We start from the raw sequence: 24816 nt of genomic DNA, 5'->3' as shown, positions 1-24816 counted from the left end.
TTACTTCAGTGCCAGGAGTTCCTAAAAGGTCGTGAGCTGGATGACCTGTGCACCCTTGATGCCCTGCTTACCCTGCCTGCCTCCCTCACACCCACACACCCGCACTTTGTCCTTGAGGAAGGGCTCCTGGACAAGTAAAAGTCAAGAGATGGTGTTGCCTTGCAGCAGAGCTCTGCTCAGTTGTGGAACACATAGGCTGCTAGCCAATAAGGCCCAGGATGTCTTTTTTCCATGTGGGGCTCATAAGACTAAATGTCTTGTGAGCTGCCAAGGCCTGGGTGAGGGTATGTGGCCAAGGCTGGAAAAACCCAATCTGCCTACAGTCCTGTGGGATAACCAAATTCTGTTTTTGTAGTCTGGGTCTTGGGGGGCTAACCCAACCCCACTTCACCTCTGAGCCCAGCCCAGACTGGATCTCTACCCGGCACTTAACTTAGCCATGAATCTCATTTCTCTAAGGCTCGGCTTAATTCTTCCTCATGTATTTGTTTGTTTTTTGGAGCAGGGTTTCTCTGTGTAGCCCTGGCTGGCCTTAAATCAGAGCTCTGCCTGTCTGTCTGCCTCCTGAGTGCTGGGATTAAAGGTGTGCGCCACCATAGGTAAATCACCCCTTCTTGATTGCTTTAGCAGACTTTCACCCGGGAATGTTCAGCTCAGCCACCCTCTGCCCCACACTGTGCTGGTCGGCTGAGGGTTGCCTCAGCATGGAAGCCCCCAAGACAAAGGTCCCAGGGTTAGCCAATCCAGGGTGGCCACCTGACTCCTGTGTGGGGCCCTCCGGTCTCTCTCACATCTGTCCCCGGGGCTCAGCCTCCTGTGCTGTGATTAGGACAGCAGCACACCTTGACCAAAGGCTGACTTGCAGCGCCAGCCAGGGGACCCGGGATGCATCCCTAGGTGCAGTGCTGGTTCACCTGCTGCAAGCTCCTGGGCCCAGAGAGTCAGCTTCTCCTATGGGGTACACCTCCTCCTCAGCCACCTGTGAGCTGTGCCCTGCCATCTAGTGTTGGGTCTCCAGAGGTGTGGGTGGTACAAGGTTCAGGGTGCACCTCTGACTCTTACGGTTTCTCAGCCTCCTGGAACCTCCTGACCATTGTACCGTTGTACTGTTGCTTCTTCCTGCCTCATCCTGGGAGCAAGCAGACTGCCAGGGGACTCACAGGAGAAGTGCTCCCTGCCAAACAACTGTAAATGCTACACAGGTGGGAAGACTCTATGCCCAGCTTGTACATCAAAGGCCAAAGGGGACGGGCTGATGAACAACCTGTGGACTTGAGGCCAGCCTAGGCTACTCTTGCTTGGCCAATTAAATAAGAGATTCATTCCTTAGGGAGGGGCCTCCATCAGGCCCAAGCTTCTGAGGTCACAGGAGCATCTGGGAGATGTCGGTGCCCAATGTCCACAGCTGGACTTGCTTGAACCAGACACACAGCGGGAGAGATGAGCCACAGAGAGAAGCAGGGCTTTGACTCTGCTATGTGGGTCATGCTTGGAAAGACCACCCCAGGAAGGAACTGCGGGGTTATAGAGTTGACCTGGCAGCAGAGCTCAGGTGGCAGTCTGCCCTTGGGCATGCAGGGATGGGGTTAGGCTCTGTCTCTGATATACCCCCAGGTTGGTGGTGAGTCACCTCCCTGTGGGGATGAGACAGGGACTGCCTCGTGGCTTATGGATATAGTGTGTCATGTCACTGATTGGGGCAGTCAGCTTGCAAAATGCCACTGATTACTGCTGCCTGCTCGAAGAAGCTCTTCTTTGGGGTGGGGGTGAGGGACTGGCAAGATGGAGTAGCAGGTAAAGGCAGGCTCTTGCTACCAAACTTTGATAATCTTACTTCAATCCCTGGGGCCCACATAGTGGATGGAGACAACCAGTTCTGTCTCGTTTCCACATGTGCACCATGGGACATACAAGCACCCCTGCCCCTCCCTGCAAAATAAATTAGTAAAAATGTGTGTGTTTGTGAGCATGTGTACATGTATGTGTGTATGTGTGAAAGCCAGAGAACAGCCACAGGTATATTTGGGAATACCACCTGCCTTCTTTAAGATAGGGTCTCATTCATTTGGAGCTCACCAATCTGGTGCGATTGGCCGGCCAGTAACCCAGGAATCCCATGTGTCCTCTCTAGCATGGGGATTATAATGTCAGTTTCAGATTGATTGTGGCATTCAATGAGACAAATGCCTTAGCAGCTGAGCTGTGCCCAGCTCAGCCCTCTCTCGTCCATCTGTTTGAGAATCTAAGGTCAGAATTTGGGTTCCATCTCTGGTCCATCTGAGATGTACCTTTGTCTTCCAGGCAGCAGAATAGCCCTTGCAGGCACTCTGAATGACCTGTGCACTTCTGGGGCCCTTGAGTCATCGAGACCATGGGAGAGAAAGTCAGGGCGTTGGTTGTGCTTTTCTTGTGTTGAAGCTGACTAGCTCTGCCTGGGCTGGGCGTGAGCAGGCAGTCTCTCTCTCTCTTGACCTCTACAGTTTCCCAGGGAGTTTCCTAGCTGCTGCTGTGGATATGCTGGATAACAAGTAACCCCCAAGGGGTGAGAACGGCAGACAGACCTGCTCTTGAGAGGCTTGGGGTAGAGCAGAGCCCATGTCAGCTTGCTGCTGCTGGCTGCCTCTCCTGCTGGGACTTGTGCCAGCCCGCATCACGAGTTTAGGTACAGCAGGTCCCAGCCCAGCTGCACTGGGGCCATCAGAGCCTTTGGTCTCATTGTGCCCAGAGATGCTCCACTAGTCCCTGGTTGAAGCAGATCCTGTGCCTGACCTGGAGAATAAGAAGGAATACCAGGTCACTGGTTGAGAGGATAAAAGAGCAAGCCCTTTCTGCCCTTCCCTAGCCCTGGGATGTAGCTGCAGAAGCCAGCAGCCTGTGACCAGGCCACAGGGTCTGTGAGCTCTGCCCATGGGTCATCAGCAAACAGGACCGCATCCATGCAGAGCAGCCTGGACAGCCTGCTTTGAGTCTGTTGCCAGGACGAGGGCGTTTCAAAGTCAGGCTGCCTCCAAGGCGGGATCTTCAGCGGGAGGGAATAACTTGGCTCCCACCAGGCTGAGAATAGCTCAGAATTGGGTCACGCTCACCAAGCACTCCGGTCACAGCCTCCAGCCTTTGACAATAATCAGCTTTTTTCCCCCCGACATCTGTCCCTTCACAGAGGGGGGAGGCAGTCATGGGCATGTTTTTAGAAGAGTGTGAGAGGAAGCTGGTTTTGACGGACAGCTGCACACACACAGAATGGCAACTTCAAGCCCCCCTGCCCATCCTGTTCCTCTCTCCACTCCCCAGGACCCCTCAGACTCCCCCTCAAACTAAAGTAACCCTGGTGCCCCTCACAGGTGAGGATAGGGATTATCTGGGGGGCCAGAGCCTGGATCTGCCCCTGCCTCAGGGCAGCCTAGCTTTTTGTATCCTGAGAGTTGCACAGTCCATACTGTTTCCTGCTTGTGTGGATGAAGGAATAGATGTAGTGGGCTATCTTCCCTTAAGGACTTTGGGGTTAAGTTTCTCAGGTCTCAGTGGCCTTCACTGAGGCCCAGCCACATTTCCACAAAACTCCAGAAGGTTTGCCCTGGCTCCACTGTGGCCGTGACTTTCCACAGACTCACTGTCCTTGTCTACACATCCAGATCCCTCTGCCTCTCCCGAGGCGCCATGTCCCAGCAAACAGCGGGTGTCAGGCTAGGTGGGGAGTCTCCAGGGTCTCTCCTAGTGCTGAACTTGGAGTAATCTAGCCAGAGCCTTATGCTCTGAGCCTCTTTGATCTGTAGTCCCAGGGACAAAGACTTAGAACAGTGTCCTTCACCATTTGAATTGGCGTTCTGGAGGAGGTGGTCAGTGTCTGCAGAGCTCAATACCTCTCCTGGCTCTGGCAATACCAAGGTATAGCCTGCCCAGTAGGACTCCCTGCCAGAGTCTCCGGCCTGGGCTTCCACCTGCTTAGCTGACCCAGGCTGTGCCACAAAGGAGCAGCCTCAGACTTCCTCCCACTATGGCAGGACAGTCCGCACTGTCCGCACCTAGAAAATGTAGACTAGCTGGACCCAGTCAGGTTGTTTTTGTTTGTTTTGTGCATTTGTGTGTGGTTGTGTGAGCATGTATGGCTGTCAAAGGATGATATGTGGGGAAACTGGGTCTCTTCTGCCTTGTGGGTCTTAGGAACTGAACTCAGGTTGTCTGTCAGGCTTGGTTGCAAGTGTCTTTACCTACTGAAAGACACTTGCAAAAGCAAGTGGACCCAAAAGCATTAGTTTGAGAGATCTTGGATCTCTTAGGATTTCTTAGGAAACTCATATTCTATTGCTGTGCAAGGACCTTGTGGTCCCACGGTAAGAAAGCCAAATGGTGGCTTTGCTTTTTTTTTGAGACAAGGTCTTAGCTGGGTATAATGGCGCTCACCTTTAATCCCAGCATTCAGGAGGCAGAGGCAGCAGATCTCTAGTGTTTGAGGCCAGCCTGATTTACTGAGTAAATTAAAGGACAGCCAGCACTACACAGAAACTCTTCCAAAAAAAGGAAGGAAGGAAGGAAGGAAAGAAGGAAGGAAGGAAGGAAAAGAAAAGAAAAGGAAGGAAAGAAGGAAGAAAAGAAAAGAAAGGAGGAAGGAAGGAAGGCAGGAAGGAAGGAAGGAAGGAAGGAAGGAAATGCTTTACATGCTTGTTCACAGCCTGATCTCGTGGAAGCATTTTCTCAATTGAGAGTCCCTGTCTCAGAAAACCAAAGGGGCGGAGAGTCTAAAGTTTCCCGGATCCCCAGGACTCTGTCTCCTGAATACCATGTTCCTCCAGCCCAAGTTTCCAAGCGCTTTCTTTCATAAGGCAACTACCAGGAAACTTGCAATGGATCGATTCTTTTCTTTTTCTACTTTTTTGTTTGTTTATTTTTGTTTGTTTTTTGTTGTTGTTTTTTGAGACAGGGTTTCTCTGTGTAGCCCTGGCTGTCCTAGAACTCACTCTGTAGACCAGGCTAGCCTCAAACTCACAGACATCCACCTGCCTCTGCCTCCCAAGTGTTGGGATTAAAGGTGTGTGCTGCCACCATCTGGCCTGAAATGGATTGATTTTTGAATGCTTAAGGCATGACAACTTTGTCACAGTGCTTATGGTGTTAGTGGGAGGATATGGTAGTTCAGCATTACCTCAAAGTAACCTGGGTGAAGGGCTCCATGGGAGGGGTAGAGTCAGGCCCTCATGCTGCTGCTGGGTGGGCTGAGCCCCATATATTCCTCTCTCAGCTATGGAATGTATTTCTGTGGTAAAATGCTCCCAAAAGTCCCTGCTCTGAGCCTGGCTTTTTTTTTTTTTGCTTTGGGTTTCTCTGTGGCTTTGGAGGCTGTTCCTGGAACTAGCTCTTGTAGACCAGGCTGGCCTCGAACTCACAGAGATCCGCCTGCCTCTGCCTCCCCAGTGCTGGGATTAAAGGTGTGTGCCACCACCACCTGGCCCCAAGCCTCACTTTCATTAGGAATCCCTCAAGTTGTAGTCACAGGCTGTGGGGCAGATGGAAGCAGGTGGCCCTGTCCCCAGCACAGGTCACTCACTGTGGGCACTCATCCTCTTCTCCTCCAAGTGTGACTGTGAGTTGGGATGTTTCCCCAAAACGTCCATGCATCCTAGCCCTGCAGGGTAGAGAGCACAGGTAGGGCACAGAGGGCCTGGAGGCTCCTGCCCCCTTCTATAACCCTGTAGCCCAGCCTCCAATAACAGGTCTGTTCCTCCTGAAAAAGAATGTGTGTGCTGGCAAGGGCCGGGGTGTCTACCTGTGAAGACTAGACTGGCCTGTAACCCACAGTGCTCCCGCTCTGCTTCTGAGTGCTGGAATTACAGGCATGAACTATGCCCTGCCAGAAACCCACTTTCCTGCAGTCTAATTTGTGGACGGTGGAGCTCCCCCATCATCCTGCCCGGCCTGTGTTGCAGTGAGACTAACTTGACACCGGGTAGTCTCTCCTAACCCACTTTAAAGTACCCATGCAGCCACTTCCTGTCAAACGCACTGTTTGCCCAGAGTGAGGATGTCAACAGGGAAGCGGGGAAGAGCTTGTGTGGCTGCCACAGGAAGTAGCCCTGTGCCAGGAGCCAGCCCCTGGTGCTCAGCAGTGGCCTGGCCGCTTGCACTGGCAGCCTCTGTCACACAGCACTGGGCTTACAGATCACTGGCTACTCTGAGCTACTGGACATGCGCGGGATAAATAAGCACCCTCCCCCAATCTGGCTTCTTCTCGAAGCTTGGGCCTGCTCAGGTCCTGGCCTTGCTGAGGAATGCAGGCTCCCATTGTGGGTGGTAGGGCCCAGCCGTGGGGTGGAGACAGTGGGAGTGACAGAACAAGCAGTGGACATTCAGGGCACCAGGCAGTGAGGAAGGGGACAGTTGGGCCACTAGTGTCCCCTTATCCAAGCTCTGCTGTGACTATTCCCCTCAGGAGACCCAGACAACTGGCTGTGGGCCCTTTGATGCTCAATGTGGCCTCCTTCCCTGTGAGGGCCACAGGCCAGCCCCTCACTGGGCTCTTGCAGCCTGTCTCGGGGTGGCCAGCCTACCCTACCCTCTACCCCTCCTCCTGCCTTTGTCCCTAGCTCCTGTGGTCCCAAGTGAGCACACCTGGCATTCACTCCCACAGAGCCTGGCTTGAAGGAGTCAGGGAGTCCAGGATTCGAGTTGTAGGTGGACCCATGCCTCTACAGGAGATCCTTGTGTGTGGCTATCCTCAGAATCAAGCAACTGCCATTTTGGGGCGTTCAGCCACACCCTGCAACCTGCAAAATGATTATTCCAGCTGGACTTGTTGACTGTTTACTCATGGAAGGATGGAGTCACGAGACCCTTATCTGAGCAGCCATCTGCTCTTACCTGAGTTGTAAGCAACACTGCCTTAATTGGCCGCAGGAGTGGCTACAGCATACAGGCCAGGACAGACTAGGAGGGCTGACTGGCCAGCCCCTGCTGGGAGAGGAGCTGCCACAGACCTCCCTGTACACAACCCCTCAACTGTGCTCTGTGAGGAAGCCCAAAAATTCATGGGTTCCTTAGAGTGAACGCTGGTGGAATCCTGCCTCAGTTTGTCATTAGGACCAAAAGAAAACAGGTGGGCACTGTTGAGTTTCTGCTTGGGAGGGACCCTTAGCAGCAGCCCCTACCTGAGCCCAGTAGGTCCAGACCATGACGGTCGGTCCCATGTTCCTGGCTCCTGCCTAAGACAGGAGTTTTTCTTCCTCCCTCAGGCTTCACCTCCTCCTTCCATGGAGACTGCTAAGGCGTTCTGGAGTTTGGGTGCTGCCAACTATTGGTAGTGGGGGGCAGGGCTGTTACTGGACTGTGCATCACCCCAGCCTGCCCCCGTCTGGCTGTCATCCCCACCCATGACAATCTCTGAGCTTCTAGGTCTGGTCACCAGGTCGTTCGTTACCCTGGAAGCTCCCCCAAGACGCGTGCACACACTCAGAGCCACCAGGCACCCTCCCCTGGGATGATAGTTCTCCCCTTGTCCTTTTCCTCAGCTGACCTGTGTGTTCCTAGGGAAATATGGCCACTTCCCCATCTAGAGCTGGGCATGCAGTAGTTACCCAGTGGATGGACTGTAGCTCCTGGCAGGCACTGGCCATCATGGTATGTTCTGGGAACACCTCTTCCCTGCTGTATTAGAACAGCTATTGCCACCCTCTTGTCCCCATTGTTGGTCTCCCTAAGCTGGCCCCTAGCCCCAGAATCCTTGGTGCAGCCTCAGAGAGGGTTTGCCTGTGGCCACTGGAGGAGAAGCCATGATGCCAAAGACGGCTGGGGTTCCTGGGGTCCTGGCTGGGGCTTTGAGCAGAAACCTTATTCTCAACCTTAGTCTCCCAGGCCTATGTGGACTGGGGTACACTCAGGAGCTTCCCACTTGGGCTCCTGGAGCTCCTTAGAGCGGCACAAGGAAAAACCACAGGCCTATCCCCTCCCACCACTTAGACATGCACACCCTGCACGTACATACCAGTGCCCCAGGCAGGGAACTCTGGTTTCTGCACTTTCTGGGTCATTGCTCAAGAGCCCACCTCTGGCTTGAAGACAAGCTGCCCCAATAGCTCATCTAACCTCAGGCTATCTCCCTCAACCTCTTCTGGAGCTTGCCAGCTTGTCCTGAGGACCTGGACAGACAGTTACACAAGTCCCTGACCAGGCCTCTGGCCTAGCCTGGTCTCTGGGTGGAGCCTACCCCAGCAGGTGTTACTTGATCGGGGTAGGTAAGGGGGAGAGCTGTGCCCCTCCTCCACTTGGTGAACTTTCCAGAGAGGAAGCCATGGCCCCTCCAAGGCTGAGCTGGGGCCTTGCAGGGTCTCTGCTAGACCAGGGGCTGAGGACAAAGCAGCAGCTGCCAGTGTGGGGGGGGGGCTGCGGCCTTTGTGCCTGTGGGGCCCATCCTGGTGACCTCACCATCCACCAGAGAAGGGCCCTTTCTTCCCAAAGGCAGCCCTTGGGAATCCGCCTGGGGACAAAGCCGCTGCCAAGTGGGGGACCAGTGAGTGGCTGGCCCTCCTCATGGCATAAATTAAGGGGGGCCGGGGAGTGCAGTTGCAGCTGGCGCCTGTGAAGGGCACACATCCCCCACGCACAGGGATACTACCCACCTGTCCCCCGTCACATTCATCCGTCCCCCCTGATTATAGGTGGCTCTTGGGCACTGGCCCAGGCAGAAGGCTGTGTAAATGATGATGGGGGGGGTCTCCCAGAGTTTGGGAGAACTGGGACTTGCAGGTCACAACTGCCTTCCAGGCTCGGACAGACGGGGGGGGGGGGGGGGATCCTGTCACAAGACCATGAGCCACAGCAACTTGGGGCCACACAGGCCTCTGGGGGCTACAGGAAGTCAGGAAAATATTTGCTTTTCTGTGGATAGTGTCCAGTAACACTGGTCCTTGACACGAGGCCACGGGTTTCCTGTCTCCAGGGTGCTCACAAAGCCTCCTGAGAACTTGTTGGCTCTCAGCCCTGCTGCACTCTGCTGGAGACCCCACAGGATGGGTGGGGGGTGGCACAGAGCACTCGCCAGGTCCCAGAAGTCATCCTCCTATCTTGAGCTGAGCCCAGGTCTGGAGTTAGAGGATGGAGTGGGTATCAAGGGCCTGAAGGTCCAGTGAGAGAAAGCAGGAAGCTCCTCCAGCTTGATAACATCCTGACTGGGGGAAGGGTGGCAGACACCCCGGTGCTGCATTTGCGCATCACCACCAAAAATTCTGGGGATGGGAAATCTGTTAATATCTTTCAAAACCGTTGTGCCTCATGTCACACAGGGGCAGGGACATTTACAGGGTGCTGGGCCTCCCCACACACCCACTCCTCACCCATTTATGGATGAAGAAAGTGAATCAGTCTTGCAGGCCTAGCTAGGCCAAGAGGAGGCCAAAGCTTCCAGGGCACTGGGCTCCCAGAGGCCAGGGGCACAGAGTCCTCAGGGCCCCAAAGGCCCTATGTCTGCCCCCCAGCAGATGGAGGAGTGGGGGTGGGGTGTAAGTAGGCCAGCACTTTGTTCTCCGTTGCTATGGTGCCATCGCCTGCCTGTGCAAGCTTCCTTCTGGGCCTGTTCCCAGGACACCTCGAGCCAGTCCAAGCGCAGCCTGTCCTCAGTCAGGGGCTGCTCTCAATCTTCCCCATCCCTGCCTTGACACACACGTATGCAAGTACACACATGTGCTCTGCCTCCACACACACAAGCATGCCCACATATACACAACACACACATATCACACACAAGCATACCCACATATACACAACACACACATATCACACACAAGCATACCCACACAGCACACACAATGCATGCTTGCACTTACATTAACATTTGCACACTGGCATGGACTCACACACATACATATGTGCACATTACACACAGCCACACACAGATTGCTCAGTGAAGCTGGGCGAGCACCAGGTCCCAGGGGCTTAGGTTCCTTAGGTGGCCCTGTCGATTGGAGCTCCAGCCTCCAATACAGGGTTGCTGAGACCAGAGCAAGCGGCCTTGGCCAGGGTTCCACTTGCTTAACCCCAGGCATCCACTTGCTAAGACTCAGAAGCTATAGGTGGGGAGAGAGGGAGGGAGGGAGAGACCAACCCAGGATTCAAGGGACAGGAGTCCTAAATGAGACAGGAAATTGAAGCTTGGAGTAGAAGAAGAAATTGTTAGGGCCTCAAGCCTCAGGATCACTGGGGGCAACCTAGCAAAATGGGGGGACCAGCCCTATCTTCCTCCTGTACCTCCACCTTTATGTCCCACACCACAAGCTCCTGGCCTCCTGCCCCTGTGTCCTGCCCGGCTTCACCGTCTCTCCTACCCTTGATCCTCAGCATGGAGCAGAACCCCCTGTGGGGCAGGGCAAGTTCCCTGGCCAAAGGACAGAGGGGGACTTCCCAGCCTCAATGTAGATCACACAGGCCAAGGGGCCCATGCTGAGGGCTGTTGTCTGCTTTCAGGGAGTGACATTTGGTTTGGGTCACAGGCAACCTATAAGGGAGTGGCCAGAGTCTAGGTGAGGTAACAGCCTGTGTAATATGGGGGGGGGAGCACAGATCTGTCCTTCTAGCCCCACACCCAGAGGTCACGCCCAGGCTTTGAGTCTCACCACCCTGATGACAATGGGGCCACATGGGAGCTGTTGGAGAGCGGGGCAGGCAGGGCCAGGGCTGGAGACCACCCCCCTGCTACCTGGAATCTTAGAGTGAGTTAAAGCTGCCAGATATGCAGGGCTGCATGCCAGCCTGCAATTGCTCATGGTGGGCGGTCACCACAAGTGCAGCTGGAGCGCCACCTAGCACTGGGCACAGGGCTGCTGCCCAGGTGGTATCGCAGTCACCTCGTCCGCCATCAGCTGGGACAGGTGCACGCAGCAGGGGAGGCCCAGGCTTGACAGCTGCACTGGCAGGCTGGGCCCTGTCCATTTTTGGTGGCCTGTGCTCAGATTAAAAGAAAAAAACAATGAAAAAACTGGCCTTGAGTGCCTCCTGGTGGTCACATAGGAAAGAACACGGTACTGAAGAGCCGGGTATGCATTTTGAGGATGCTCCAAGGTCAAGGGCTCTATGCTCAGTAGGATGGATATAGGCTGGGGGTAGGGTGTAACCAGGACTGTCTGGAGTGCCCTCTGCACATCCTGGCAAGGAGAGGCTGTCTCTGCAAGTCCATAGCAATGGCGGTTTAGGAGACACTGGAACCAGGGAGGAGTCAGAGAGCCAGGCCTCTTCCTGGTCAGCTTCTTCCTGTCACCTCTTGGTGACTGGGTGACTGTTCACAAGAAACTCACCTGACCAGCTGGGCCTGGGTAAAGAATTCTGTAATATTGCCTCAGGAAGCTGATGAAAGAGGACTATAAGGCCCGTCAGAGGAACAGAGTGGCTTCAAGGCCAGGCTAGGCAACTTAGCAAGACTCTGTCTCAGGAAAAAAAAAAGGGGGGGTTGCTGATATGACCCAGTGGCAGAGTGCTGGCCTAGTAGAGGCAGAAAGATGGTTTCCATCTACATATGAGGAAGGAATGTGAGATGGAGAGACAGAGGCTGGGTGACTGGCATTGCACGAGCTGAGTGCAGGCTGCTGCCCCTGGTAACACAGGGCTGGAGATGGGGGCCTGTGCCTATGACTTGTTAACTTTTCTTTTTTGTTTTTGTTTGTTTGGTTTCTTTGTTTTGTTTTTTGGCTCATTATTTTTCAAAGACTTACTGCTGAGCATGATGATATATGCCTTTAATCCCATCACTCGGGAGGCAGTGGCAGGCCTGGTCCACAGAGCAAGTTCCAGGCCAGCCTGTGCTACAGAGAGAAACCCTGTCTCAAAAAAAAAAAAAAAAAAAGCATTTTTATTTTATGTGTGTGGGTGTTTTGTCTGCTTATATCTCTGTGCACCCATGGGTACTGGGTGCTGGTGCTTTTGGAGGTCAGAAGAGGGTGGTGGGTCCCTCGGAACTGGAGGTAGAGATGGTTGTGAGCTGCTATGTGACTGCTGGGAATTGAACCTGGGTCCTCTGGAAAAATAGCCAATGTTCTTAGCTTTTAATCACCAAAGCATTGCTCTAGGCCCTCCACCTCCTCCATGGCTGATTCTAGGGATATTTCTGGTTCAGAATCTAGACATCCTCCTTGGCATGCCCCCAGCCCAAAGGCCCCAGGGACCCAGCTTTGCAGACTCTCATCCGACCACATGGCGGCTAGCTCCTAATGCTTGCATGCTCTTCCAGAGCGCCTCCCCCCACACACACACACTCCTGACCTATAGGAGCTCTCCTGTAACCATGTTGGTTCTGGGGCGCCTGTTTTTCCTTTGGGTGCCTTGGTCAGGAGTGAGAACCAGAAGATGGCCTTCCCTGGAAAGATGGAGACTGGGCTGTCAGAAGAAAAAGGTACATGCATCCAGAGAACTGGGGTCAGGGCCACTGAGGGGCCTGTTGCCACCAGCTTACAGACAGCATCAGGCTACGGAGAAAAATGCAGTGCTGTGCTCCCCAGGCTCATGGACTGTACCTGGCCCTGGACCATGAGGCTCCGTGCACCTTGAATACCCAGCTCACCCGGCTATTCTGTTAAACACACCTTGTCCCGTGACTGACTAACCCTTACTGTCAGGCGGGCCAAACCCTGGCAGCTCTTCCCTCCCCAGTGCCCCTTTCACTGTCTTTCTTCCAGAGCCTGGCTCTGACTCTTCCCTTGGTTCCGTCTCCCTGGCCCCACAGTGGGGACAGTTAACACAGTATGCTGTCCTGAAATGTCCCTCTGCTCATCAGGAGTCTAGATCCGAGCCAGGCCCTCCCCAGAGATCGCCCAGGCTCTACAGTGTGGGCCTGGGCTCTGAGCTTCCTGGGAATAGCCATTCCCAGTGGGATGCCTGCCTCTGTGGGGCCTGTAATTGGGGTGTCCCTAAGGTGGCCTTTACTGCCTCCCCTGTAGACGGGGCTCCTTCCCTGTCACCTGGTGCACCTGTGGCATCAAGTCAGGACCCATGCCTGCCTTGTCAGAGTGCCTGCCTCAGGCGACACTCACAGCACTTCCTGTCTGCAAGCATCACAGGGTTTTGACCAGCGAGCTGGGACCCAAACCATCTTATGCCATCAGGGTCTGAGGTGACTCATCCAGGCAGGAGGCTGCAACTGGGCTGCCTGCAGGCCCTTGCTGGGCTCTTCCACTTACTGGAAAGTCAGGAGCCATCTCTTCCAGGGCTTCCTATGACCAGGTAAAAACCTCCCCATTCTCCACCCCATCTCTGTAGCCAGAGCCAGCCCTCTGCCCTTGTGAGCAAGGGCAAGACAGCTGCTGTGGCTCAGGCCTGAGTTGGGGAAGGGCCATGGGGCCCATTGCGGGCAGATGGCTCTTTACTATGCTTTCAGTCTGCCATCTGGACCCTGGGCACCTTCCCTGCCCCAGGCCTGGACAGGAAGATGAGGAGACAAAGAAAGCCACACTACGGGGCCTTTTCTTCTTCTCATTTGCCACCATGGCCAAGTACTCCCTGAAGCAGGGTGGGAGATGAGGGAAGCTAAGGAGTCCCCACTGCGGAGTTTAACTGAAGCCTCTTACCAGCTGAAGTCAGGTCAAGAATTCTTAGCCAGGGCTGGGCATGGGGCATCTTTAATCCCAGCACTTGGAGGTAGAGGCAGGTGAATCTCTGGGTTTGAGGCCAACCTGGTCCACAGATCAAGTTCCAGGACAGCCAGGGCTACACAGAGAAGCCCTGTCTCAAAAAACCAAAAATAAAAAGAAATTCTGGCAAAAACAAAATTTGCTATGAAAACAATACTGTCTTTATATAGGGCTATTTCAGACATGAATACTAAAACAGAGGCTGGGGTGTAACTCAGTTGGAAGAGGCATGTCTAGCATGTCCGGTCCTCAGTACTGGGTAAACTGGGCATAGTGCCACAGACTTGTAATCCCAGCCCCCCCCGGGGGGGGGGCAGAAGAATTCCCAGAAGCTTTGGGGACCCCCAGCACCACTGAACAAGAAACAGTCTCAAGCGAGGGGGAAGGTTAAGACTAAGCTGGAGGTTGTGTTCTGAATTCAGACAGGCCTTGGCACAGGCGTGTCTGCACTCACAATAACGTATGTGTACCCATACAAGATTAAACAAGTTAAAATAATGATGACCCATGCTTAAGGCCAGGCCTGAGGGGATAGTGACCTTTGCATATATAGTCTAATTTTTCTAGGACTCTCAAACAAGACCACAAACCTTGGTGTAGAAACAGCTTTTTTAGCGGCCTCAGCTTTGACCTCGTCAGCTCTAACCCACCTCATGCACAGCAAAAACCAGTGATCCATTTACTGAGAATGGTGGTTCCTTAGCAACCAACTGAGCTGTAAGTGAGGAAGCCACTAAAACTGTTGCTTAAGTGAGATTCCCGAGAAGCCCACAACCACACATGAGTGCCTCTTATCTGTTCCCTGGGGTCTTCTCTGTCAACCCCAATGCTTAGCAGTTGGTTTAAAATTTCCTTTGAGTAAACTCAAGCTCTGCTCCATACTGGCTTGCCCTGAAATCCCTTTCTATTAAGAATCGCCACTTCACCTGAGAGAGTGACGCAGGCCTGTGTTCAGCTGCAGCACTGGCCCTGACCCCTAGAACATGGCTTTCTCAGCCTCTGCTCTCTCCTGTTTGTTGTAAAGCCAGGCTTGGGACCCTTTGCCTGCACCTCTCCTGGCCTAGAACAGCCGTGACTGTTGTTTAAGACCTAAGCTATTCATCCACGGAGCTCTAGATGAGCAGGGAGAAGATGCCTGCCACCACAGCCTGGGGACACTCCAAGCCACAGAACCTCTGCCCTCAGTTCCTTGGGGAGGGCACTGGGTGAAGGAAGAAAGCTTAGGGGATGGCAAACTTGGGCATCACTGGAGGGGAACAGAGGTGGGCAGGTCAGGAAGACATCTGCACTCCCACAGCAGAGGCTGTGTGGCCAGGGTGCCCCAAGATTGATACTACCTTGGTACCTTATGGATGTAACCATCCAACAACCATTAGTGATGACCCTGTCTCTAGACAGGAAACAGGCACATGGGGGGACATCAGGCACTTTGGGGGTGTCCCACCTAGGTGGTGGCAGAAACCAAAATGGGGTGGGCCATGCTGTCCTGCAGCCTGGCAAAGATCACTGGTCCCTGTTCTTTGGTACAGCCACAGTGAGACACAGACTGACGTGGTTGCTACAGACCTGAATCCTCCCCAGGCAACCCCCAAAAGGCCCTCAGCAGGTCAGGGGCTGCCCTGATGGCCCAGCAGGCCTGCAGCCCTAGACACCAGGGAGGAAAACAGACTCCGCAGTACGGTAGAGCCACTGCAAGGCAGCTGGGCATGGTGGCACAAGCCTTTAATCCCAGCACTCAAAGGCAGAGGTGGGCAGATCTCTGTGAGTTCCAGGCCAGCCAGGGCTGTTACACAGAGAAACCCTGCCCCAAAATAGGATTGGAACCACCACAGTGAACAGAGTGTCACCCAGGGTGCAGAGTCTATCAAAGGCTCTCAGGCTCTCGCCTCCAGGGAGGCTCTGGGTGAGGCATGGCTGACCCTTCCTTCCTAGTGGAAACTCCAGGATCTGAAGTGACAGCCACCTGTCTCTGCCCACCAGATAGCCACATGGAACTGAAGCTCTCTGCAGCTGTGGGTGGAATCTGGACTCCTGAGGACAAGAGCCTCCATGGGGCTGGGCTGTCTGCCACAGGCTTGTGGGATGGCATGGCAGGGATAACAAGTAGGGCATCCTGGAGCTCAGGGCTCACACACGTCACATGAGTCAGGTTCCCAAGTGGGGCAGGCAAGTACAGGAGATAGTTTAGCCTTGGATCCTATTTGGTTTTGGTTCTGTCCACCTCCCCCATCCCCGTAATAATGCACCTGGCAGCCTAGGTCCCTCGCCTGCACACACACACACACACACACACACACACACACACACACACACACACTGCATCTCACCATAGCCCTTGACAAGTGACACCAGAGAGCTGGATGGCAGAGAGGAGGTCCTTTGCGCCCTGCAAACTCTCTGGAGCAGCACGAAGGGCTAACCAAAGTGCTCTCTGCTGAATTATTAGTCAAGTATCTTCTGAGAGCCTGGCGAGTGCTAAGACACCACCCTAAAGAACAGCTCACCCGACAGGCATTCGTGTGTCTATTCTTACCAGGCCCTGGGGCTACAAGGTGCAGAGGCCAGCTTGAAAGAAAGGCAAGGCAGCCTGGCCAGGGACAAGCAAGCCAGTGCTGGAATGGTGAAGGGAGAGACAGCCTCAGACCTAGAGATGGGAAGGGGCAACGTGGGGTAAAGCAACAGGGCCCAGGCTACAAACAGGTTGGCTGCCCATGACTCTCACCTCTGTTCACTCAGGACTACCCAGGTCCATGTCTTAGGACCTCAAATGACTGCCCTGAGATATAGGCGTGTGAGACTAGAGACAACAGCAGCTTTCAGGCTGCCAGGAAGCCGGTAGCTTCAAGGGAAGGGCCTAAGTATTCAAAGGCTTTTTGTCAGCGGATGAAATGGGTCAAGGGAGTGCAGTGAAGGTCGGTGGGACTCGATGGGTAGCCTGAGGCCCTGCAGCTCTGGAGAGGCCCTTGCACCCTCTCTAGTTCACAACTCCACGGTGGTGTGATTTCTATGGATGTGACTCGCAGCTGGAAGACAAGACAGCAGGGGAGCCTCAGCACTGTCTTCTGTGAAAGGGACCCATGCTGCTAGTGCTGACTTGGTAGCTTGGAACAATGTGACACCTTAGCTAAATGTCCCATTCATGAGTCACCTGACCCTTCTCCCTTAAGTGTGACACCTCCAGAAGTCAAAGTTTAAGAGGCTCATCAGTAGCTCTGGCTTTCAGAGGCAGGGCTGGGATGTGAACCCTAGTTTTCTGGGGTGTTGTCTACCTACCTTGCCGGTGTTCTTGCAGTGGGAGCTTTCCCAAGCCTGATGTCCACGCTGTGCGGTGAGTTGGTGGAACCCTCCTCTCTTAGAGACTACACACCAGCCACTGCTATGACTTCCCAGGTTGTTGTTTTGGGACAGGGTTTCTTTGTGTAGCCCTGGCTGGCCTGGAACTCACTCTGTGGACTAGGCTGGCCTTGAACTCACAGAGATCTGCTTGCCTCTGCCTCCCAAGTTCTGGGATCAAAGGTGTACACCGCCACCTTTCCCCAGGTAAATTGATTTATGTGGACCTGCACTTTATTGTCCTGCGTTCCCCTTGGTCATGTGACTGAGTGACCATCTGTGGATAGTACTAAACAAGCAGCAGTAGGTTCTAAGAACTTGGAATTTATATGAAACAAAGCATGGCCCCATAGGGAGGTAACGGTAGATTAACCAGCAAAGTATCTAATTATAGCATGGGAAGTAGATGGCTTCAGACACGTCCCAACCAGGAAGGGCGGAACCCAGCCCTGCTTCCAGGACTGGACTGGAGCCATGCACAAGCTTGCTTGGGTGTTGCCCTGCTCCAGGGAACTCTAGTCCCATGCTCAACTGTCCTGTGGGGCTGCCACCTGAGCTTCCAGATCCCGGGGTGGTCAATTCCATATAGCTCCTAGCACAGCAGGTATCCACTCCCTTGGGGGGGTGGGTCAAATGACCCTTTCACAGGGATGACGTCAGATATTTACATCACAATTCATAACAGCATTGAAATTAGTTGTGAAGTAGCAACAAAAATAATTTTATGGTTGGGGTCACCACAGCATGAGGAATTGTAGTAAAGGGTTGCAGCGTCAGGAAGGTTGAGAAGCACTACTGTATAGCTATCTGGTTCTAGACCGAATAGCCAGCCCTTGACCTGGGCCAAGGCCAGAGCCCAATCTTCCAGTGGTGTGTGTGTGTGTGTGTGTGTGTGTGTGTGTGTGAGACATGTGTGTGGAGGGCACACACAGGCTTCACAAGTAGCAGTGTGACTAAGCTTTCTTCTTAAGGATCCTCAGGAAGACAATCTTTCTAGAACAGATCCTGCAGCCCCTTCTCATTTCTACAAGGCAACTCCGGTGCAACGAAGCAGCAGTGTGCCAGGCCCATCATAAGCCCTGGGGTTTAGGTAACAGCCAAGGCTGTTACCTCCATACAATACTGTGGCTAACTCTTAAGAAGTTGCCTGGCTCATAAAGGGTTCGTCCCTAAAGCCACACAAGACATGAGTGACAAGGTAGAGCGCCAGCAGAGTCCACCACACACACTTTGCACTCATCCATTTTCCACACCAAGGAGAGCTGAGAGCTTTGCTTTATTTCAGCAATAATTAAGGGGTTAGCTAATGTGTATATGTCAAGAGAACACCGAAATTTTTAGACACGCTAACACAACAGTCACATGGTTACCAGTGATGACGTGGGAACTAGTGTTCTGGGAACACTTCTGGATTACAGATGTCACATCAAAACCATGGGGAGATGCTTCTGTGATTCTATTTTGTTATTCCAGACAGGGTTTCTCTGTGTCACCTTGACTGTCCTGGCACTCGCTCTGTAGACCAGGCTGGCCTCAAACTCAAGAGATCTGCCTGCCTCTGCCTCCTGAGTGCTGGGATTAAAAGCATGTGCCACCACTGTCTGGCTTGTTTCTGCAGGGTTTTTTTTTTAATTATTATCTTTAATTATTTTTTAATTATTATTTTTTTAATGTGCATTGGTGTGTTGCCATGGGTGTCAGGTCCCCTAGAACTGGACAGTTGTGAACTACCATGTGGGTGCTGGGACTTGAACCCAGGTCCTTTGGAGAGCAGTTGGTGCTCTTAATCACTAAGCCCTCTCTCCAGCCCCCATTTCTGCACTTCTTAAGGGAAATATCCAATCAGTTAAAAATGGCCAGGCCTTCATGGTCAGCCCTGGTGACAGACACTGGTACCCTCAGCAGGCTGAAGCAGGAGGGTCACTGCAAGTGTGAGCAGGCCAGGCTACTGTCTCAAAAAACAAAACACAATCTGTATGTACAGAATTAGCTGAAGCTCAAAACAACAACAAAAATCTAGGGGACACTGCATTAAACCAGCAAGAAGCCAAGTGTGACAGGGCACTTGGTGGGTGGAGGCAGGAAGGTCAGGAGTTCAAAGCCAGCCTCAAATTGAAAACAAAAAAAAAAAACTCTTTAAAAATGAGATGAGAAAAACTGTTGAACTTCATTACTGCTAATCTAGAGGCATTTTTAGCAAAATAAAGCATTAAACTGAACTGAATAGACACATTTATTCCATTTAACAGTGACTTTGTCATAAGACATTCATCTAGTTGGACAGATGGTAAAGCCATCCAAATTTCAGGGAAGACAGTGAATATTCCTTGCCATTCTTTTTTTTTTTTTTTTCAGAGACAGGGATGGCATGGTTTAATGCCGACAAAGGCCTCGCTTCCCTAGAACAGATTTTATTTGCAGCAGTTTCTTCATATATGATCACAAAACTACTACAGCGGTGAGCCCAAGTGAAAAAGTCCAGGAAGTGTCCACAGTGACACACGAGGGTAAGAAGTCAGAGTCTTAACTTTGGAAGTGTTCTTTATAATTGGGTCCAAGGAACAGGAGACAAAGCCTCTCCAAACAGCCACACAAGGTCATGTGACCACATTCAGTACCCAAAGGCCAAGAGGAAATCTCACTTGGGGGGGGGCCCTCCCTGAGCTTGGCAAGGCTCCAAGCTCTGCAGTGTGGGGTGTCTTGGCAGGTCACAGAAAACCACTTTTAAAGAAAGTCTGGCCTGGCAGTGGTGGCGCACGCCTTTAGTCCCAGCACTCGGGAGGCAGAGGCAGGCAGATCTCTGAGTTCGAGACCAGCCTGGTCTACAAGACAGGACAGGTTCCAAAGCCACAGAGAAACCCTGTCTCGAAAAACCGACAAAGTCTGCTTCATCAGGACACTGAACACTGAAAGGCTGATGGGCCACTCTCGGAAAGGGAAAGGTGCACCTGAAGTGACTTCCAGGTACTAAGATTACCCAGAGTTCAATTTTAAAACCTGCAGTCAGACTTGAAGGGCATTCTAAAGCTGTAACACAGAGCAGTCAGCACACTGCTTTGGCCAAATGGAGGACTCTAGGGACTTTGGTGAGGAGCCACAAGCTCTGGGGACCCACTGTTCTGTGAATGGTGCACTTAAGCTAATTTATTCATCCGTCATAGTTTTACAAGTTTAAAGAGAATTTCCTTACAAAGTTTCCAAATCTACATTCTGTGTGTGTGTGGGGGGAACCCCAAAACAACATAGTTCACCAAAGTTGAAAAGGGTGGCTCTCACAGGGTCATGTAATAAAATGGGGTTTATTAGACATGATGCTGGGACCCACATTGTCAAGGCACTGCAGAATTTTGGGGAATTCCTTTGTTTGCATCAATAGACAACCATAAAGCTGGGTACTTAGAAAACAGTCACAGAAACACACATGCCCTTTAAGAGAGGGGTAAAACAAGCTGGGTGGTGGTGACCCACGCCTTTAATCCCAGCACTAGGGAGGTAGAAGCAGGTAGGTTTTTTGTGAGTTTGAGGCCAGCCTGGTCTACAGAGTTCCAGGACAGGCTCCAAAGCTACAAAGGAACCAAACCAAACAAAAACCAAACCGAACAAAAAACCCACACACAAAAAGGACAAAACAAGTAATAAAGCCTTTTATGTACTGAGAGGTTCTAATGAATTCTCAGGCAAGAGAGGAGCCCTCCTGCCAGTATCATCAGCACCCACAGCTCACTCTGGTAGGTACAGGTGATAATTAGGATGCCAGCGGCAGAGACCAGGTCCCCCTGGATCACCAGCAGTCTCTGGTGTCATGGTGTAACTGGTATCATGTTTAATGGGCATGCTTATTTTACAGCTGTAACTGACAAGAGACATGTATCTCACTCATGCCCCAGGGAGATGCCCCTCAGCTTTGGTGACCTGACACCAGACACTACAGGTTTCCTCCTTGGGTTACAGGGAGACAGCGATGGCCACTGGCGTCATTTAAATGTTCCTAGCCTTTTTAAGTAAGGAGAATTTTAGTTGAGATCTCACAAGCAAAAATAAACTGAAGGTATTGAATAGCTGATGTTTTTACCCTTTCTCAAGCAGTCTCAAAGTTTTGGTTGTTTGGTTCCATTAATCTTTTTGTGTGCTGTACACTAAGATTCCCTCTTCTCAAATGAAAGGACAGGTTTTTTTTTTTTTGTTTTTTTTTTCCAAGCAAAAATGTTTATGGAAAAAAACCAGACCACCCAAACAAAAACCCCATCCCATAAAATGTGGAAGGACCAATGAGGCCTTGTAACTTAAAAGGCCAAGCTTTGTTTAGTGTAATAAGACATCTCTGTATTGTTTTTATACTTGGACTTTATTCCCAGTCAGGCCGAGTTTCCTCCTCCTCATAGTTTAGCTAGAGTTAGACTCTTAATTCTGCATTTAATGCTTGCATAACCCACTTAAAAATTAGGAGTGCTGCCCTTCTCGTATTCCCATCGAAACACACAAAGTCGACAACACAAAGCACACATTGTAAGCATAACGAGCCAAATGGAAAAGTTAATGTGCTATAATGATATTCGTTTTGCAACATCAAAAGCAGCAGAAATACTGCATATAATTTGATTAAATCATAAATACTGAGATTGAATATGCACATAGAAATTACATTTAGGCTCCATGAGCTGAAAGCTCTCTAAAAGCAGATAAAGTGTGAACCAGCAGGAGCAGCTCCTGGTCCATCAGTACTCCCACTCGTCGGACTTCAGATCAAGGTAGCTGAGGATGTTCTGGGCCAGCTTCACAGCCTGCTTCCTAGCAGACTTACACTTCTCTTCTCCCTGGGGGTCAACAGCGTCCAGGGTCAGCAACTGTTTGGTCAGCAGCTCCTCCAGACGGATATAGTTCTTATCAGTTCGGTTTCCACCAAACGAGAGGACTTCACCCTGAATCTCTGACAGGTTTCCAAGGACATCCCACACAGCCTTGTGTGGGGGGTTCTCCTCACTAGGGAAGAGCTTCCTCTTCTCCAGGGCCTCCTTGAGGTCCAGGTACGTGATCAGGGTCTGCACTTCAATCACGGCTCTTCTCCTGGCTTCCCGGATGCAGGGGTTCTTCTCAACACTGACTTCATCTAGCTGTCCGATCAAGCCCTGAAGTTCTGTCTTGGAGCTCAGGTACAGTTCGGGAGGGCTCTGAGCCTGGAGAAGTTCATTTTTTATCTCTCGCATCCTCTTGAGCACCTTTTCTATTTTCAGAATGGAATGGTTCTGCCCCAGGTCAAATGCATGTGTACTGTCAGCTTCCTCTTCTAAATCTAGGTATTTCAGTAGTTTGTTGATGTCCTCCACCACCTCCCTCCGGTAATTTCTGATCTCCGTACGCCCACACACGTCTAAAGCATCTAGATCAGCCATCAACCCTGACAGCACGCACGATAGGTGCCTGCAAGTCTCAGTACTGTCCACGCCCATCAGAAGTGCGATCAAAGTGCCCCTGGCCTTGTTCACCTCACACATCACCAAATTGATCTTGGCAACTGAAGGGTGCACATCCTCAGAGAGCGGCAGGGAAGGCTGCTTCTTCATGCAGTCTTCAATGATCTCTTGCACGGCACAGATCTTGGTTAGGGTGTGGTACCTTGCTTTCCGCAAAGAGATCTTCCCTCCTGTTTTAACATGCGTCAGCCTCAGAATGATGTCCTGGATGCCTTCCTCAAATTCGTCAGTCACACAGTTGCCTCCACTGTAAAAGGGCACGATCTTTTCTTTCACAAGGGCCTGTGCCTCCTTAAAGATGTTCTGGATTTCAATCCGGTGTGGGTGGTTTGCATTCTGCTCCAACTCTTTGAGAAGGCCTTCTGTCTCCTGCGCTGCCCTCTTCCTAGCTTGCTGAATGTCTCCTTTTCCTTCTGTGTCTACAGAGTCTATTTCAAAAAGTTGTTTCGTCAGAATCCTCTCCAGTCTCTTGTAATTCTTGTCATCCGCCAGGCCGCTGAAGCCAACCACTTGAGGCTCTATACTCTTGACTTCTCTTTGGATCTCCTGAAGCCTACTAATAGAAGGGTGTTGGTTTCCCATATCCATACTTCTGTGTTCAGTTTCACAAGCACTGAAAGACGGCAAGAGTAACTTATTACAGTCTCTGCAGGACAGTTAGATCAACCCACTTTAAACTCACTTTTAAAAGGCATACTTTTTAAAGGATTAATTGGGGCTATGGAGACAGCTGTCAGTCAAGTGCTCCAGTTGGAGCTCCAGAACACATGCAAAGACAGCCAGGGCAAGGGCCCTAGAGAGGGCTCAGTGGTTAAGAGCACTGGATGCTCTCCAGAGGACCTGGGTTCAATTCCCAGCACCCACATGGCCTCTCCTGGTCACCTGTAACTCCAGTTCCAGGTGATCTGATCCCCTCTTTTGGCCTCTACAGGCGCCAGGCACACATGTGATGCACACACATACATGCAGGCAAAACACCGGTGCACATAAAACGTAAAAGCCAGGCAAGATGGTGCTCACTTACACCACCGGTGCCAGGAGTCAGAGACGCGTGGACTCTGTGGTTCACTGGCCAGCTAGCCTACTCCGATTGGGGAGCTTCGGGCCATGAGAAGCCCCGCCTCAAAAAAAACAAAGTAGAAGGACACCACAGAAATGGTGTGTCTGGGGGGAGGGGGGCAGGGTTGAACTCTGGCACCCGGGCAAGCACCAAAACACACAGACGGAAGGTTTTGTCGTTATTTATAGATTTGGAAGACATACTCGAGGAAAGAGGAGATGTGACATGTTAACTCCCTCTCGGGAAAGCACTTCACAAAACAATGTGCCAACACGCCCGGCGCCAGGGAGGCAGAGGGAAGAGAATTAGGAGTTCAAGACCCGCCCGGGCCACTCAGTGAGATCCTGACTCAAAAGCAAAACGAAAACAGGGAGAAGTCTGTCCAGTCTGGGGTGGATGTCTGGGCCTGGGAATCAAAGTGAGCCGCGCGCACACACACACGCACACACGCACACACGCACACACACGCACACACTTTCACGGAGGCCAAACCATCCGCGTCAACCCCGTTTCCTCTGCTCCCACCGCCCTAGAGGACGACTGGGAGCGGCAGGCGGGGCGGGAGGCTCCCCTGTGGAAGTCATCGGGCGCTCTCCGGGGCTCCTCACCGGGCCACCGTTCTGCCCCAGGCCCAACCGGACTTGTCCTTTCCACGAAGTCCTCGCCCCCCTCGACTCCCATTGCTGCCCCGACCCGGGCCCCCGCCAGAAAGCGTGACAAGTGCGGTTATTAGCTGGGTCACTCGCCTCCCCGTAAGCATGCTTAGAGCTTTTCCCACGCTCGCTCGCTCGCTCGTTCCGTCTCTCAGGTTTCTGTCAAACCGCTCACTTCCGGCGGGCCGGCCACAGAACTCAGTCCAAGCCCGGAGAGGTGCGGGCGGCGGCGGTCTTGGCGGCCGCGGAGGGCGGCGAGGCGGGAGACCGGCCCGTCACGGGGAGCGGCGCCGGAGCGGGGCCCCCAGCGGCATCCCCCTCGCCCTTCCCGGCTAGGTCTGACCCGGGCGGCCGGTGAAGGGGCCGGCGGAGGCGGCGGCAGCTACTGGCCGCGGCGGCCGCTCCGGGGCGTCTCGGCCGGGCCCGACGCGCCGCCGCCTGACCTCACAATGGGCGCGCGGGAGCGGCGGCGGCGGGGAGAACGAGGCCCGCGCCCCCCCCGCGCTGCGCTGCGCTCACCTGGGCCGCTCGCGCCATCGCGCGCGCTCCTCCGCCTGCACTTCCGCAGCGTTGCCGAGGCGGCGCCCGCCGCGGGGCCGGCCGCCCAGCTCCGAGCCCGGGGAAAAACGCGGCCGGGCCCCGCCCCGGGCGCGCCCGCCGCCGCTCTCCGGGAAAGCGCACGGTCGGCCTCGCCCGCGCCG

The 24816-nt window shown here is 52.9% G+C and overlaps 1 protein-coding gene across 2 annotated transcripts; it reads right to left on the bottom strand.

Moving 5' to 3' along the window:
- Positions 1–21257: 21257 nt before the first annotated feature.
- Positions 21258–24792, bottom strand: Bag5 (BAG cochaperone 5). Of its 2 annotated transcripts, none has more exons than XM_027416733.2 (2): positions 24635–24792; positions 21258–23015 (listed from the first exon to the last, which is right to left on the bottom strand). In XM_027416733.2, exon 2 carries the CDS (start codon positions 22988–22990, stop codon positions 21647–21649), a length of 1344 nt encoding a protein of 447 aa, XP_027272534.1. In that variant the 5' UTR covers positions 22991–23015; positions 24635–24792; the 3' UTR covers positions 21258–21646. The 2 variants fall into 2 exon arrangements, with proteins under 2 accessions (XP_027272534.1, XP_027272532.1); XM_027416731.2 differs by lacking the exon at positions 24635–24792 and adding an exon at positions 24209–24395.
- Positions 24793–24816: the final 24 nt, after the last annotated feature.

This window comes from Cricetulus griseus, chromosome 5 (genome assembly GCF_003668045.3).
Source record: "Cricetulus griseus strain 17A/GY chromosome 5, alternate assembly CriGri-PICRH-1.0, whole genome shotgun sequence".
Classification (NCBI taxonomy): domain Eukaryota; kingdom Metazoa; phylum Chordata; class Mammalia; order Rodentia; family Cricetidae; genus Cricetulus; species Cricetulus griseus.
The sequence above is the reverse complement of the archived record's forward strand: the minus strand, read 5'-3'. Positions and strand labels throughout refer to the sequence as shown.